Raw genomic sequence first — 18,419 nt, forward strand, 5'->3', positions numbered from 1 at the left:
ATAATAATAATAATAATAACAACAAGCGTCCCGCACCCGAGCTGCCATCTCTTCCTCATAGCCGGTCTCACCCTCCTCACTCCGAACCCACTTCCTCTCTTCCTTCCCCCCTGGGGTTCCCTCTTCCGGCCCTTTTCTGCCCTCTGGTGCACCCACTTCCCCAGTCTCCGCCCTGGCACCAGCTATAGCGCCTTGAGTCCTTTCTTCCTTGGCTTCTCCAGGGTCCCTTGGCACGTCGTTTTCCACAGCAGGACCCCAACCCGACTTCTCCCCATCGCCCACCCTCTGACAGATCATTTTGTGACCAAACCAGCAAATTGGCATCCAGCTATATTACTCATTCAATGTTTTCAAATTACCATATTATGTTAGAGTTAGCAATCTTTGCATGCTTATACTCACAAATTGCTAGTGTGTGTTATGGTGACTTCCTATTTACTCTACCACTTCACTTTTCTATATGCATCACTCTAATCTGTAACCATTTTTCTTTTTCTAGACCCTCTGCATCTTTGTGCGCACACATTTGCCTGCATGCATGTGGACATAGGACTGATTATAGTTCAGTTTCCTTTTTTGCCAATACATTAGTCTTCTAATATCATTACTATTTCTCATATTTCTCAATATTAGTCTGTTGCAGAAAAAACATCATGACTCTCATGGTAGCTAAAAGTCTAACCCCTTTATTGTGGTGTACAGTTTTCATAACTAGAGCCCACTTCATCATACACATCTGAGAAAATAGAACCTAGTCCACAAGAGCTCATTCCACAATGAATCTGTTAGTCTTTAAGATGTTATAGGGCTCTGGTGGTTTCTACAACATTTTCAGAGTCTGCAGAGGATACCAAATTAATAAACTGATAATAAAGCATATTGCTCAACATGAGAGAGAGAGAGAGCACTGCTTTTGTCCATTACTTTAAAGGAAGACAGGAAATAGAAAAGAAATTGCCCATATAGTATATAATGGCCAACAGTCCAGTTTCTAATCAATATCTATAGAGCACATTCCTAATCATTTGGTATTATAGAGTTCTTTTTAGAAATCACAAAGCTATTAAAGGTATGAGGGGAAAAGAACTGCAATTTGTCTCATCAGGAACAGTTGCCAAATGGCTTTCAGATAAGATTTCTAGGGTACAATAGTTTTTCTTCTTTCTTTCTTTTGAAGAACTCATAATTTCAAGACACTTCTTTTTCCATCTGCTGAAATGAGAAGTATTCTATCTTTCCTTGCTTTTGGCTGACAAAGAGCTCCTCTGATCTCCTACTGTTTTGAAAAAAAGCTATGTTGCCCTTGCAAGATAACATGAATCTCCCTAAGATGCTTAATCAATAGATTACTATTGGATTGTGTGTTGAAACTAGAGCCATTTTTAAATGGTGAGGTTAACTTTGAACTGTAACCTGGAACACTACTAACCCTTGGAAACGCTTGAATTACGGAGATGTATGGCTCCTGGAATTCAAAAAGGACATTGAGAAACTGGAGCATGTTCAAAGGAGGGTGACTAAAATGATGAAGGGTCTTGAAACCATGCCCTATGAGGAACGACTTAGGGAGCTGGGGATGTTTCGCCTGGAGAAGAGAAGGCTAAGAGGTGATATGATAGCCCTGTTTAACTGTTTGAAGGGATGTCATATTGAGGAGGGAACAAGCTTGTTTTCTGCTGCTCCAGAGACTAGGACCCAGAGCAATGGATGCAAGCTACAGGAAAAGAGATTCCACCGCAACATTAGGAGGAACTTCCTGACAGTAAGGGCTGTTCGACAGTGGAACACACTCCTTCCTCAGAGTGTAGTGGATTCTCCCTCCTTCGAGGTCTTTAAACAGATGCTGGATGGCTATCTGTCGGGGATGCTTTGATTTAGATTTCCTGCATGGCAGGGGGTTGGACTGGATGGCCCTTGCGGCCTCTTCCAACTCTACAATTCTATGATTCTATGACTAATTCAGTGGGGAAAGCACTGTGCCCAAAAGAAGATCTGTGAATTTGGGCACAGTGTTTTGCCCACTGAGCTAGTCATAGCTAAAAACTAGTACTAGTTTTAGCTAGCACTAAAAACAAATTAATTGGGTCAATGTATCATTTTTATCCGACTCATTAAGTTCCAGCTATATTGCAAAGTGAGTGCTATATGTACATGCAAAGTTATTTTTGGCTGAGAATGTGGTGATCTCTTGAACTGTGATATCTTCAAAGGAGCAGTCATGTGGCAGTCTGGTTTTCCCTCTTAATTTTTTTAATGGGTGTGGCTCTCATTTGTCTTTCTAGCCTAATGCAGGCATCTTAGCTGCACACGCAGGAGTTACATATGTATAGGAGGCACCCATAGTCCCAACTCCCAACATCCCATCCAGCGTCTGTGTAGATCTTCCAAATTTGTCAAGCATCAAAGTGCCACACTGGGGCTGTATGCATATTCAGATGAACATGTTTGTTAACAAATTTCCCTGCAATTAGAGTTAGAATAGAGTTCCTAGTGAAAGGTGGCATAATAGTCAAATAATAGCCCTGTTGTGCACAGCCCAACTTACTTGCAACCCTCTGCAGTGCCTGGCACTAAACACATGAGGATTTTGAGAAGTGCTCATGCATGTGCTCCCAGAGACACTGGGGGTATGACTACCCAAGCTCTTACATGTTTAATCTTCTACATATGTTACAGCACATAAAAGCTGTAGTGTATACTCTGCGTTATTTTTCTGCCCAAGGATGATGTAAGATCTTGGCTTTTATTTGTTTTACCTTTGCTTCCAGAAAATTCACCTGGAAAATAAGCTTTGTGTAAGAAGCCAACGTAGGTATGCACATCATGTACAGGATACAGCAGCAGAGAGGAAATATCATGAATGTAAAAACAGAAGTATGCATTTACTTAAACTATAACCACAGTTATTACAAATTAAAAGTAAGAATAAAAGTCAACTAGTTTATGTGTCCCATAACCTGTTTTCAGTATTGCGTATTATGGCTTTTTGTCACTGCCCCTGATCATTTGCTGTTTCCAGTTTAAGTGTGTGTACATGCCAACATTGCTTTGATATCCTCTCACTCTCTCTCCACCATACTTTTGTCCTCTCCTTTTTTGCTACTATCCTTCTTGCTACAACATTGCACATCCTTCCCCTATTCCAGGTTATGGGGCACACAGGAAAGTTATATTTCTATTTCCTGGTTCCTTTGCATTTGCGTTTCAGTGATGCAGATTTTTAGAAATCATTTTCTGAATGGAGGAGATATCTGTCTCAAACACCAATGTTTGAGGCCTAATTTACTGATTGATTGATATGAGCCCTAACTTCCTAAGGGCTGATTCCCTATCATTATTCAATTTCCTGCTACTTAAAATGAGAGTAATTTGATTTCCAAGTTCAACATTAAGGAATGGATTTTTGTTCAATAAAGAAACAAGTTTTTAAAGATATTGTTATCATAGAGTTGGAAGAGACTGCAAGGGCCATCCAGTCCAACCCCCTGCCATGCAGGAAATCTAAATCAAAGCATCCCGTGTACATGCTCTCTTTTGCTTTATAGCATGATTGAGTCACATGGAAAAATGTGGTGCTATCATTTGGCAATGATCATTTGGCAAGCACCACACTGGGCCCATAAGATTTATAAGCTGCTCACCACAAAGGTTGGCCCTCAAGAGTCCTAGAGAGAAAACTTCTCTAGGCATTTGTAGATCCTCCACTGCAATTCTATGGTCAATGTCTGGCAGGTATTGACCACAGAGTTGTGCTGGAGATTCTTGGAAAGGTGTTCTATAATACTACTAATAAAAAGCAGCTTCTTCTTTGCAGCTTTTCCACTTTCATGTGGGTCCTGCACCCCTAGCCCCAGCAAATGTGGAGGGTCCATTGTATATACAAGGGTGATTGAGAATAGTGAGGCAGAGAAGACACTCTGCAAATGCTCTCTGCCTGTACATTTCTAAACTGCCCCTGGATAGACAAGTGAGAGCCAGTGTGCATCATGGTTTGACTGTTGGACTATGACTCTGTAGACTAGGGTTTGATTCCCTGCTGAGCCATGAAACCCATTGGGTGACCTTTGGCAAGGCACGCTCTTTCGGCTTCAGATGATGGCAATGGCAAACCCCCTCTGAAGAAACTTGCCAAGAAAATCATATGAGAAGTTCACCTTAGGGTTGCTGTAAGTGAAAAATGTCTTAGGGACCAGGGTGACCAGACATCCTGACCGCAAAGAAGGGTAAGGCACTGCAAAATGTAGGACCTTCCAGAAAAAAATCGAACATGACCAAATAAAAGTTAAAAACACTCATATAAAATATAAATTCATGCTGCTGCTGCTATTGCACCCTCCTCCTCCTCCTCCTCCTGTTCTTCTTAGCTGCCCTTAAGTCAGTTCCAACTCATGGTGACCCTGTGGATGAGACATTTCCACAACTCCCTATCCTCCACTATTCTTCTAAGCTTTTGCATATTCATATCCGTGACCTCCCTATTTGAGTCTACCCACCTGGAATTCGGCCTTCTTTCTTTTTATTTCCCTCCACCTTTCCTAGCATTATTGTCTTTTCCAGTGAGTCATGCCTTCTCACGATGCGGCCGAAGTATGACAGCCTCAGCTTAATCCTCTTGGCTTCCAAGGAGAATTCAGGCTTGATCTGTTGAAGGACGCATTCATTTGTCTTTTTGGCTGCCCATGGCATCCTTAGTTAGCACTCTTCTTCAGCACCACGTTTTGCATGAATAGGTTTTCCTTCTATCTGCTTTCTTCACAGTCCAGCTCCCACATCTGTGCATGTTGATGGGAAACCTGTGTTTGCATGCGTTGCAACTGCTGGGTTGGCAGAAGCTGGGACTAGTGACAGGAGCTCAGCCCATCATGCAGCACTAAGAAGCCATGCTTCTTAATCATGTCTTGAGGGCCAAGATGCCACTGAATCCCTGGGAAGAGAGGGATCGATGGTTAGATCAGCACTTTGGAAGCTTTGGGAGTTGGACATTCAACAAAGTGAAAGTGGGATCAAGTGGCAGAAAGTCTCCATGTGGGCACAAGACATCTATTCTTATTGGTTTATTGGTTGTGGGGGGGGGGGGGGGGGTTCTGGGACATTGTATTTTATTGTGTTTTAATGTTGTTAGCTGCCTGGATCTTAATAGAGAGGCGGGGTATAAATAATAAAAACTATTATTATTATTATCTATACCCCAGCTCTCCATTAAGATTATTATTAATTATTATTATTATTATTATACTCAAGATGGAGTGGCATTTTGGAATCCCTCCTGGACAGAAGGTTGAAATGGAAAAGGAGGAGGTGTCTGGCCACTCTGCTGGAGGCACACAACAACAACAACAACAACAACAGCAGCAGCTGGGTCCTCCTCCTCTCCTCCTTCCTGCATGACTCACTTTCTTCCCTGAGCGCCTGCAACGCCGCCAGGGGCCGCCAGGGGCCGCCCGCGAGCGGAGGAAGGAGCGTGCGTTGCCCGGCCTTGACGCCGCGGCGCAGTGCTGGCGGAAGTAACCCCGGCGCCTACGTTTTGCGTCACCTGAGGCGACGTGGCTGAGGCGCTGCCGCCACCGGAGCCACCGCCATGGAGACACGGAACATGAGCCTGCCCCGGGGGCCCGAGAACCTCTGCTTCGACAAGGACGAGTTTATGAAGGTGAGGGGAGGCCAGGAGCAGGGCACCAGCTGGATGTCGTTGGGGTTCTGCGCCCGGAGACAAGGGGACGGTTGTTGTTTCAGGTTGCCAGAACTACAAATCCCAGGATTCCAAGGGGATGGAGGAGCTGCAGCCTCGAACTGCACCCAGAGGAAGAAAGAAATGACGCAGCTTAGCGCCACTTTTAGCGCTCTAGCTCCATCCTGTGGGATCCTGGGATTTGTAGTTATGCAGGGCCTTTAGCACCCCCAGAACTACAAATCCCAGGATCCCCTAAAATGGAGCTGCAGCCTCGAAAGTAGTATCACCCTCTGGCTGCATCTGTACTATAGAAATAACGACACGACTTTGAGGACTGTGGCTCCATTCAATGGGATCCTGGGATCTGTAGTTTTACAGGGCCTTTAGCTGTCTCTGATAAAGGGTGCTTGTGCCTCACCAAACTACACCTCCCAGGATTCTGCAGTGTAGATGTACCCAGGGTGGGAACGCCATCCTATGGAATCCTGGGATTTGTAGTTTTACAGAGTATTTAGCTTTCTCAGTTTGCCCCCCCCCCCCGAACTACAAATCCCAGAATCTCGTGGGATGGATCTGCAGCACTGAAAGTGGTGTCACCCTCTATCTAGACACTGCTTTGAGGGCTGAACCTCCATTCTATGGGTTCCTAGGATCTGTAGTTTTGCAGGGCCTTAAGATGCCTCATCAACCTACGTATCCCAGGATTCTGCAGGATAGATGCACCCAGAGTGGGAACTCCATCCTATGGAATCTGGGGATTTGTAGTTTTGCAGTGTTTTTAGTCCTTAGCTGCCTCTGACAAAAGATGCTGGTGCCTCATCCCACTACACTCCCCAGGATTGTGCAGAATGGAGCCATAGCAGTTAAAGAGGTGTTAAACTGCATTATTTCTGCAGTGTAGATGCATCCAGAGTAGAAACTGAAGAGGGCTCCTGTACCTCTTAATGGTTGTGAAGAAGGGGGGATTTCAGCTGGTCTCCAGTTTTGATTCTGGCAACCCCAATTTGGAGAGAAGCGAGGGGTATGTTTGGAGGTGGCTGAGGTGGGTTGAATTATAAACCTCTCAGCCCCATGGAGGCTTCTTGATCAGGGTCTCATCCTTTCTGACCTCAGTTCCAAAGGAAGTTACAATGGGTCCTTTTCTTCCTTGGTAGGACTCAAGTTAGCAGAAGAAAAAGAGATTTGTTGTTGTAATATTCTTCTCCTCCTCAAGGAACAACATCTCTTCTCCATTTAATACACATATCCAGGGGTGGACGTGTTGGCCATGTAGCAATGTACTATAACATCCAAGCTCTACAAACCAGTGAGGCCTTTATCGGGCCAACCAAAATGCACACAATACACGTTGCAAGCTTTCGAAGCTCCGCTGGCTTCTTCCCTAGGCAAAGGACAGAGGCAACTTGGATCTCAAGAGGAGCATCTCTTTTTGTCTTGCTGGTGGAACTTAACATTTTATTTCCTGGAGTAACCAGATGGCCAGAATGAGGAGTGGCCTGTCTGCATGAATGATCCTCCAATAACACCTGGAGTGAGAACAGCCAAATCACGACAGAATGCAGGCTTGTGACTAAAATCAACATAGTTGTTTCTCCTCTGTGACTTCTAACATCTTTACCTGATGAAAAAGCCATTAGAGCTTTGAAACCTTGCAACATGTATTTTTTTTTGCATTTTGGTTGGTCCCATAAAGGCATCACTGATTTTGGATGTCATTATACTTTCCATTAATAAGTAAATCCAATATTACTAGCACTTCACAGATTATCGAATTCCTACAAGGAAGTTGCTTTGGTATATGAAATCACATAGTTCTTTAGTATGTGATGGCTGTGTATGTGGGTATATATGCTTCACATATGTGTGCACTTTTGTGCATGGGAATGATGTCCCTGGAAGGTGTGTGTGTGTGAGAGAGAGAGAGAGAGAGAGAGAAAGAGATGTGCGAAACATTTCTGTGCTGCAGCTTATTTGTTAGTGCTTCACATTTCACCTGCTCCACAATTTGCCTATCAAAGCTGAAAATGGGATTTTATAGCTTACCTGTTAGCTCTTAACATTTCACCTCCTCCACAGTGCTGTCTGTCAAATATGAAAATGGGATTTTGCATTCAGACTAGCAAGCACATGTTGTTTACTGCTGTCAAATTGACTTCCACTTATAGCCAACCTGTGAATGAGGAAACTTCCAAATCACCCTATCCTCAACAGCCCTGCTCCAGGCTTGCAAACTCTGGGCCATGGCTTCCCTGACTTTATAGGAAATCTTTGACTTTTTTAATGTCTTCAATATCTATTTTAAAGTTATGTAAAGTTATATATGCAATCTCCTCTTTGGTTGTCTCAGTAATACGTTTGAACAAATTGTTGACGTTACTAAATTCAATCAGCTGCTCTCTTGCCTCATTTCTTGATCATAGGCCAAATTCTCCTACAATGTTTGGTTCTGCTCTATTTGCTACGCTTGTGTTCCAGTCACCTGTGATTACCAACCTGTCCTATTTCCTTAGCTCACTGAGTGCCTTGCAACCTGGGAGTCTCATCTTCTGGCACTATCTTGTTTCATTTTGGATCATCTCATTATACGGTTTCCGAGAGAAAAGGCTTCAGGAATGGTTTACCATTGCCTCCTTCTGCACAGTACTAACAAGTGTTAGCTATGGTGCTGCTGCCGTTGTCTTTGAGGGGTCATCCCCGAGTGTCATCCCCCAGTACTGCTGCTGTCCAGTTGCTTTTGAGCACATTTTGTCTGGCTCCTCAGCAAAAGCTGTCTGACATGGGGAAACTTATTGCTGTTGTCAGCATAGCCTTTTTCCTCATAAGAGCACACATACAGAAAGATAGTGCCATGGTGGGTAACAAGCACTAGACTTTGAAATTCTAGAGAAATTCTGTTTCTTTTTGAGAACCTATAGTTTAAAATATCTCATGACAAGGAAGTGAATTCCAGAATGTGAACAAGTAAATTAATTTTTTGTGGGTTTTTCGGGCTATGTGGCCATGTACATAGCCCGAAAAACCCACAAGAAACTATGGATGCCGGCCATGAAAGCCTTCGACTTCACATAAGTAAATTAATTTTTCAAAAATTATTTGTTTGCCACTTGATGTAATAAAAGTGGATTGATACTTTTTCCTGCTTGCTGTCTTACTATGGATTTCTTCTTTGTACAATATAAAACAAGTATGATTATATTTGGCAGAGTGAGTCTGGCATAAAGGTAGTATGGTTTAAGATAATTTGTTATCCTGGGAGAGAGGACAACGTTTCTTTTAAAGGACTTCTGGAAACCTATATGGAATGACAAATATGGTGGTAAAATACAGTGAGTCCTTGTTATCCGCTGTGGTTTGGATCCAGGAGCCCCTGTAGATACCAAAATCTGTGAATGGAATAGCAAAATGGTATCCTTTATATAAAATAGAAAATCAAGGTTTGCTATTTAGAATTTATATTTTTAAAAAAATATTTTCAAATTGTGGATGCTTGAATCCATGGACAAAAAATCCATAGATAAGGAGGACTGACAGTAAGTAGTTATGAAATTAGGTTATCAAGAAAAGGAAGAGTGGCTCACTGATGGTCGTGTTGCCATTCTTTTAATTTCTGTTGTAATGCTATTAGTGTAAGAAATAAATTGATGCCAGATGGAATAAAGGTTTCACTGTATCTTCCATAATTGCTTAAGGGATGTGCTTCATTTCTTAAGGCGTTGCCTAGAGCTACATCCACACTGCATAAATAATCCAGTTTGACACAACTTTAACTGTCATGTCTCAGTGAAATTCTGGGAATTGTTTGTTGTGGCACCAGAGGACTCTGACAGAGAAGGTTAAATGTCTCACAAAACTACAATTCCCAGAATTCCATAGCGTTAAGCCAGAGCAGTTAAAGTGATGTCAAGCTGAGTTACTTGTGCAGTGGATAAGACCTAGGTCTCTGTCCCCTTTGTAAAGTGTGTTATTTGCAGGCTTGTTGCTGTAGAAAGTTTTGTCAGATCAGTATTGTATAACTGTCTGTTTCTAGGAAGACAATCCTATATCATTATTCCTAGAATATTTAGTAAGTAGATTACAGTATATAGCCTTCACACATGTTGTCTCAGTAATGTTTACAACAGCCATAAAAGATAAGTCAGTATTGTCTTTTCCATACAACAAAGGGGAAGTTAAGTGAGTTGTTGAAGGCAGTGCATTTCAGAGAGAAGATGTAAACTGAGCACAATCCTAGCTCTCTAAAGCAGACTGCTTTTCTGTATATGTACCCAGTCAGTCCGTGAGTTCTTCATTAGAAGTCTTATTGGTTGTTTGACAGCCGATACAATACAATACTGTCAGGTAACATCATGAAGGCAGGCTTCCCTGCACTCTCCCCTGAGTGGTTGGAGAGGAAAACATTGAGTTCAGCTTTAAATGCCTGCTAGTAAAATATATAGAGCTTTGTAGGTAATAACTAATGTTTTGAATTGTGCTGGAAACAGAACAGTAGCCAGTGAGGTTGTTGCAACAAAAGGCTTCTGATCATCCTGTAGCCAGCTCCAATCAGCAGACTGGCTGCAGCATGTTGGACCTGCTGAAATTTCCCCCCACTTTCCAAAAGTCGTCTTATATAGAGTGTGTTACAGTAATCCAGGTAGGTTGTGACTAAGGAATGTGTAACCATGGCCGGATCAAAGATCTCAGGGAATGGATGCAACTAGTGCACTAGTTTTAATTCGGTAAATGCACTCGCAGGCCCAGCCATCGCTGAAACCTGGGTCTAGGTGCAGGGTTGCAAGATGGAAACCTCTACCTTCAGAGGGAGTGTAAGCATATCCACTATAAATTGAAACCCTGCTCCCTCACCTCCCTTTTGACTGACCAGAAGGACCAGCATCTTGTGCGGATTTTCTTCTATTTGTTCACTCTCATCCAGTTCATTACGATGGCAGATACTGGTTTGGCATAGAAAAGACTTCCTTCGGTTCAGATACAAAGGAGATAGAATTGCAGGGAGTCATCAGGCACACTGGTGTCATTGAATCCCAAAATTCTGGAAACTTTTTCCAGCTATTTAATGTATTTGTTAAATATTATGAGAGACAAAACTGATCCCTGCAGGTCAACAGGCCAAAACTGAACCCCACAGGGGGCTGTCCAGGAATCACTGAGCACCACTGGTTTGACTGGAGTAAAAAAAGTCCAGTTCCGGAAAGCTTGCCTGGACAGATGCCATAGCTGATGGTATCAAAAGCTACTATCTGCTAAGGCCTCAAGCAAAAAGTGAAGTACAGCTAAATAATCTATTTTATCCAAGAACTGTTCCAGTGGCTTGCCCAAAAATGAGATACTAGAAACTAGATTCAAGAAGGACCTTTTCAGCAAGTGCTTTACCACTGCCTTCTTTACGTATGCCAAAATGAGACAAGAAATGCAAGAATCCAGTTCAGATGTGGTGGCTCTCACATCCAAGGGTTCTGCACCAATTAAAACATACACAGGAATCAACTTAAGACTGCTCAGGCATAGACACTGTGGAGCAACAGAGTAGGTGATATGCTGACAGATTCTCTGTTCTAAGATTAATTTTCCTGTGAAACGTTTTCCATTAAAATGTCTTAGAGAATTCATTAGAAATAATTAATGGCTGGTAGTACAATGCTAGTCAAGTATGGCAGTTTCAAAGTTATAATATATTTTAAAGGTATAAATCTGTATGAATTGAATTACATATATATTTTATTGATCTGTAAATAGGTGATAAAATAAAATCCTAAATACCTGTAATAATCCAAAACAGTGTCAAGTTATAAACTCACAGTTTGGCTGTGGAACTTAGATCAAAACCCAAACCAAAGCTGTGATTAATGTTCATTTCAGTTTCAAGAAACATACAGAGCAATGTGTGATTTCTTTTCTTAAACATAAATCCAATTTCTTGGGAAATTGGATTTATGTTTACATGAAATTTGTTTCTGATTGCAGTTAGTATAATAATGCCCAGTACACCAGAGACACTAGAGGAAATAAATAAGTTGATTGATGTAAATAATGCAGGCAGAAATATGCTACCAGTGCAACAAGAATGAAGAAGCATTTAATAAAATTTTGACCAGAGTAGAGGAAGCTAACAAATGAAGTAGAAGAACAACGTCTTATGGGAAAGGTCTTCTATTAAATCAAACATACTCCTTTTTAGGATATTGGAGAAGCAATAGCAATAGCAAGTACATTTCTATACCACTTATCAGTGCACTTAAGCACTCCCTAAGCAGTTTACAAAGTGTAAGCTAATTGCCCCCAACAAGCTGGGTACATATTCATTTTAGTGACCTCAGAAGGATGCAAGCCTGAGTCGAGCTTGAGCCCTTTTGCTGGTATTGAACTCGCAACCTTATGGTGTGTGAGTGGCTGCAGTACAGACATTTAACCACTGTGCCACCAGTGGAATTCAGCCCAGATATTTATGAAAAAATGTCATGGGAATACGGTTATTTCATCTCTCCGGGATATTGCAATAACTAAACTGTAGATATAGGCCCAAATTCAATTCATATGGGAATAAGTTCCATAGAAGTCAGGGGGACATTTCTGTAACACAAGGTAGCTGTACAGCAATTAATTAATTAATTTTATTCATTTAATTATTTCATTCAGAAAGAGCAGTACACAGGCCTACTCAACTTATGTCCCATTGGTTTTATTGGAACTTACTTTTAGATGTTTATCACACTATGCTCTTAAAGAGGTACTATTGCAGTGTGACTCCTCTAGCTGCCTCCTGTTGCATGCTGGGATTGGCAGTTTTAAGGAGGGGTATTTAGAATTCTCAGGCAGAGAAGTTCAGCTCCTTAAAACTGCCAATCCCAGCATGCAACAGGAGGCTGCTAGAGGAGTCACACTGGAATAGTAGCTCTTTAAGAGCATAGTGTGATAAACATCCCAGATAACTAAGTATATGATTGCAGCATAAATAAGACACATTAAGAGTGCTGCACATATAATTTATGCACACATGGTAGTATTGCAAATAAGTTAATATCAGTGTTGGGATGCAAGTAATGTTTGATTACAAAATCACTCTTTCCAAGGTAAAAAAGCTTTATTTATAGAACAAGGCAATAAAAGGGCAATTTACACTATTGCAGCAAGGCAGCATATTGTACACTCAGTGTTGAAAACAAACATGAGCTGGGGTGGTGGGAAAGCAGCTAAACAAACTGTGAGAAGCTGTTCTGATGTCAAAATGTACTCATTATGTAAGGATCTTAGAGGGCAGATACTCTTAACCCTCATGCATCAGGACAGGGCATTTTAGCCCTCCATAATCCTGGTTTGTGGAAGAATCCACACAGAACTAGATCCACAGTCTAAGAGTTCTATGGCATTGCCACCTGAAGAGTTGTAAACAATGTTCCCAAGATCCAGTAACTTGTCTATTACAGTTTTTTAACAGACCAAAAAACAGAACAAACAATTAGAAAGCTATTGCTTTTTGCAATTTGAATGCTTTTTTGTGTGTCTCTGCCAATGTTTTGCTTTGGAACAAAAATATCCCTTGACATTTGGGGGTGTGTATGATGCCAAGAAGCAGAAGTGACATACTCTGTTTGTGAGTAGGTTCTCTCCATTTGTGGGCAGTGTGTTCATGAAATTACCCATTACACCTTTCCACTAATCCTAACCACAATATTAACCCTTTGGAGAGGATGTGGGATGTAGAGAGATGCAGAAAAACTGCTTCCTTTAGAAGCCCCCTTGTTTAATGTTGGATGTGACTTTCTGAATTTACTTATAGAGACTCTGAACCATGAAGGTGAAGAAATAGTTAAGCTGGAAATGTCTATTTAATATTTAACAATAGCAGTTATTTAGGATTTGTACAAAAACTTGCCAAAAATGGAATACTAGCCCCCTTTAATTTTTCAGAATTAGAATTAGGCAAAAATGTCATTCCATCATCAACAAGAAAGATCTTTCCTAGTGTGCCTGTGGACCTCCATTTTCCTCCCTTGTTAATCCCATTTAGGATTGATTTATCCAACTGTATTTACAGGAAGTTCCTTTTATTTTCATGCCATCCTGTTCAGAGAAGCGTTCCCAGGCATTGCATAATTGTCACTTGCTATTTGATGTTCTTTTGTTGTCTGTTTTACTGAATCATTTCCTGTATTGCTATGTATTTTATATGTATTATCTTACTAGACAGGCCCCTTCCCCACCACCACGCCCTTCTCCTTCTGTGTCGTGTCTTTTTAGATTGTAAGCCTGAGGGCAGGGAACCGTCCAATTAATAAGATTGTATGTACAGCGCTGTGTAAATTTACAGCGCTTTATAAATAAAGGTTAATAATAATAATAATAATAATAATAATAATAATGTGGTACTTAGAAAAGCAATCTCTCTTAGTTAATGTGCCCTCATTATTATTATTATTATTATTATTATTATTATTATTATTATTTTGCCACGTGTCAGTTTTATTCCTTGACTTAAGATACATTTGAAGGCTAGATAAGTGTATCACCAGTTTATCTGGAATTACAGTTTTTGTGATGGACAGTTTCTTAAACCATTGTTTCTTCTACTTTGTTTCTTATGCAGCCAGACTTTGATGTTGATCATTTTGTGTCTGAGTGCAGAAAACGTGTTCAGTTGGAAGAACTTCGGGATGATCTTGAGCTCTATTATAAGCTACTAAAAACTGCCATGATAGAGCTCATAAACAAAGATTATGCTGATTTTGTTAATCTTTCCACCAATCTGGTAAGTTTTCAAAATAGATGTTTTATCTGTGCTTAAGGTAAAGTTTTGTTATCCAATATATTATATACCTATATGTACTCCAAGATGCTAAAATTAAACATCATAACCATAAGGAAGGTTCTAGACAGGACTTGATGGGTTATAGGCTGCTTTAAATAGACAAACAAACTAAATGAAATAAAGTGCTTTTTGATCTTGGCTTTTTTTAACTGTTGTTTTAAAGAACCCTCCAATTACCAGTACATAAAGAGATCTTGCAGCACCTTTGAGACTAACTAAAAGGTGCTACAAAATCTCTCTATGTACTGATTCTACAGACTACAGCTATATCTTTGAATTCCACCAGTTACCAGTAATATATTTTGCTTCCATTCGACAGCTAATGAATTTGATTCCTATTTGATCATGTTTCTATTCTCTACTGGTTTGGAAATTAAGCACATTTGCATGACACAATAAGCCAGAGATCCATGAGAAACCTGGCTTATTCATCCCTGCTTGAAAAATAAGAAGCTAACAAACCACAATGTATGTTTATTTTGTTGCATGAAAGCAAATGCAGCTTCCACTATTCTTTGTTTTTCTTCCAACAAACTAGAGATAGAGTCTACAGTACATTTTTAGAATGTTATTTTTATTGTTTTAAATTGATATTTTTCTAATTTTAAATTGATTAAACCTAATAGTTGTATAATATAGTGAATGATATGGATTCTGTGATTCTGTAACCCATGTTAATCTAGACTTCCCACAGATTTCTGGCTTCCTGTGTCATAAGCAGAACATTCTTCCATCCCATCATACACAGCAAATTCCTCCATCCCATCAAATGAGTTATCTGTCTAAATAAAGATTTGGAATGGGCTTAGGTCCAATGCTCTGTCTGTTTAAGTCTAGAAATATGGTTGAATAAGAATGTAGTAATCAAACAAGAAGCTTCAGATTGCATCCCCAAATTCTGTACCCTTGGTTTAATCAGACTTATTCATACAAGAGTTCAAGCAGGTTTGCAGCCAACTCTCTGGAAATTGCAAGTTAGCAACTTTCAACTGCTGTTTCTACTGTTTTAGCTATAGTAATCAACTCCTACAAAGATTTAATATGCAAGTATACTAGCAAGAGAAATTATTTATTTCAGCTGTCTATAAAAGTTATATATTTTGGTAATTTATTCAGGTTGGCATGGACAAGGCTCTTAATCAACTTTCAGTACCCTTGGGACAGCTGCGAGAGGAAGTTATGGTATGTTCCGAAATAAACTATTTTCTAAAGGTCCTAAAAATCACTGCTATTTACTTACAGAGTTTTGCAGGAAGTTTTTTGTGAGTTTAAAAAGGAAACCAAACTGTATCTCAATATTCTGTATCAGGGTAAGGAAAGCATTCCCAAGGGCTACATGTGAGCTTTGAGTCCTCTAAAAGACCTTACTCCCAAAAAATCCTGACCATTTTCAGGTGATTTTCTTGTTGTTCCTAAACCAATGAAAATAACCCCAGATTAGCTGTAAATGTGGCAGTTTATGTTTCCCATTTTTCCAGAGCACCCGAATCTTCCAAAATAGAAAAAGGCTCAGAATCAGTCAAAATGATATCCAGGAATGATGTGACTTCACTTCTGTTGCACTCTGACATATCATGGTGTGTAGCCCATGGGAAGGTTTACAGGGGTGAAAACTGGCCCCTGCTGCAGTTGCCCACCCCAGTTCTTTATGGTGGTCAAATATGGGGTCTTTATAGAGAAACAAAACGTGTTGTTTTGGAATCATTTTAAACACTCTTTTGTATACTGTATATGGGGAAAAAATAGTAGCAACAGATAAGAAAGTTTATTTCCTGTTGTTCAGTCTTTGGTTTAAACCCAGTGCATTGGCTTCTAAGATTATTTACAGAAAAAAAAATCTATAAGAGAAAATACTTGGTTCTTAAAATAGTTTATTCAAGTCAGCCTTTAAGCCTGTACAGGCGACCCTTTAACAAGTCCCTTTAAACTCTGGTACTTACTTTTGAACATTGTTGTTCAGGCACATGGCTTCTCTAAAAACTATGTCAGTGAAAAGGGGGCTAAGCTGGAATTTAAGTAGCACATTAGAGATAATTTTATTCAAATAGATTTTAGTTTCAATAGCAAATACACTGGAACGTGGCAAGCAGATGAAGCAGGAATTTTCTAGGCTAATGGTTTCCCTAGTGAGAGTTTAGTTTTATTGAGATTTCAATAAATGCATTCTGCTATTTTGACTGCCTTATGCCATATCTTTTTGATAAACTGTAATATTAATTGACTACTGTAGTATGTCACATTATAATTTATACATTCAATTTTCTAGTTAATGGCTAAAAAATGAATCATATATAAAAAGCTTCCAAGAGCCAACATGGTGTAGTGTTTCAGTGTTAGACTAACGTCCAAAACACACAGTAGAAATAATCCAGTTTGAGACCGCTTTAACTGCCCTGCCTCAGTGCTACAGAATCCTGGGAATTTTAGTTTATTGTGGCACCAGAGTTCTGTCAGAGAAGACTAAATGTTTCACAAATCTACAGTTCTCAGAATTCCCTAGCATTGAGCCAGGGAACAACCTAGAAAACAAAAGCAGTCCACTGTCAAACAACACAATACAGCAGCCATGGAGCAAAAGTGCACAGAGTAATTTCTAGATGTTAGGACATTTCTTATTTTGTGATGACTTTGTTAGATCACATTGGGGAAAAAAGATGTTGAAAGTTTCCTTGACATCTTTGAGCTGAATTTTCTCACATTTAATTTTTCTGAGTTGCTTTTTCACCACCTCTCCTCACTTGTTGGTGGTTTTTAGATACTTTACTAATAATTTACTCAGTATTCTAAGAATTGTTCTCTTTTTATTAGTCACAGTCTGGAAAGAATGGAATTTGTAAGGAGTGTAACCCATGCTTTCAAGCAAAATGACAGAGTGGATCTGCCATCTAAAAAGTCTGAGGCTCCTATGCCATGTTATCTTAGTGGTGTGGAGATGTGTGCCTTCCTGCACCACTCTAGGAAGGATCAAAACGTCACATCATAGTCCACAGTATGGTTCCATTCCCCCCATCTGCTGTTGGCCAAGTTCCTGGGATGAGTGACAGTGCATTGGAGAAGCCCTGGTGGTGCAATGGTTAAATGCCTGTACTGCAGCCACTCACTCACAGACCGCAAGGTTGCGAATTCAATACCAGCCAAGGGCTTAAGTTCGACTCAGGCTTGCATCCTTCTGAGGTTGCTAAAATGAGTACCCAGCTTGTTGGGGGCAACTAGATTACATACTCTTGTAAACTGCTTAGGAAGTGCTTAAGTGCACTGATAAGCGGTATAGAAATATACTTGCTATTGCTATTGCATTGCCTGTGCTTGTTATATGACTTGAAACATTCAGAATACACCTTGCAGTGGCTTCTATATTGCTAAGACAATTACTGGAAAGGGTTCTTGGGAATTCTCACAGGCAAACAGGCCAACCATACACTGTCAGTTGGCTAGAAAGTGCTCCTGGCCATGCCTTTTTGAAATGACTGGCCAATTACCTCCGCCATCTATTCTGTAATTTCTTGTCATCTGTTCTGCAGTTTCATCTGGTTTTACCCCCCAAATATAACCCAAGATAACTTGGGGGTGAGGCAGATGGGGCAGTCTGTTTGAGGCCCCAGACTTGCCACGATTTTGGTAGGGCTGCAATTAATATAACACAACCTGCAGATATTTGAGTAAGGAACAGAGATACAGCTAAGTGTATAAAGACGGTGTCTTCCACATTAGATTTGGCTTTGAATACATTTTTGAGGACTTAAATACTGTACTCTTGATACTGATTTTTGAAGTGGTACATAGTAAGTGTGATAATTTGTGAGGAGGTATTAGTTAATGTGTGCATAGTGCTGACAGGTTTATTTGGGGGGTGAAATACAGCATGAAGTGAATATTTTCTTATCAAAAGACAACACTCTGTTTTCATTTAGGAGAACAATTGGCTTAAAATTGTTAAATGAT

At 40.3% G+C, this 18,419-nt stretch overlaps 1 protein-coding gene across 1 annotated transcript in view; it reads left to right on the forward strand.

The window, feature by feature from the left end:
- The first annotated feature begins 5,541 nt into the window (after positions 1–5,541).
- The window catches only part of COG2 (component of oligomeric golgi complex 2), a 41,907-nt gene continuing 29,029 nt past the window's right edge, over positions 5,542–18,419 (forward strand). Inside the window, exons 1-3 of the mRNA XM_089529951.1 lie at positions 5,542–5,650; positions 14,256–14,417; positions 15,594–15,659. Of these exons, the coding sequence (XP_089386077.1) occupies positions 5,579–5,650; positions 14,256–14,417; positions 15,594–15,659 (300 nt within the window). The 5' untranslated portion in view covers positions 5,542–5,578. The remainder of the gene's footprint in view (positions 5,651–14,255; positions 14,418–15,593; positions 15,660–18,419) is intronic.

The sequence above is a fragment of the Sceloporus occidentalis genome, unplaced genomic scaffold (genome assembly GCF_023333645.1).
Source record: "Sceloporus occidentalis isolate IW3139 unplaced genomic scaffold, rSceOcc1.0.p SCAF_6, whole genome shotgun sequence".
NCBI classification, from domain to species: domain Eukaryota; kingdom Metazoa; phylum Chordata; class Lepidosauria; order Squamata; family Phrynosomatidae; genus Sceloporus; species Sceloporus occidentalis.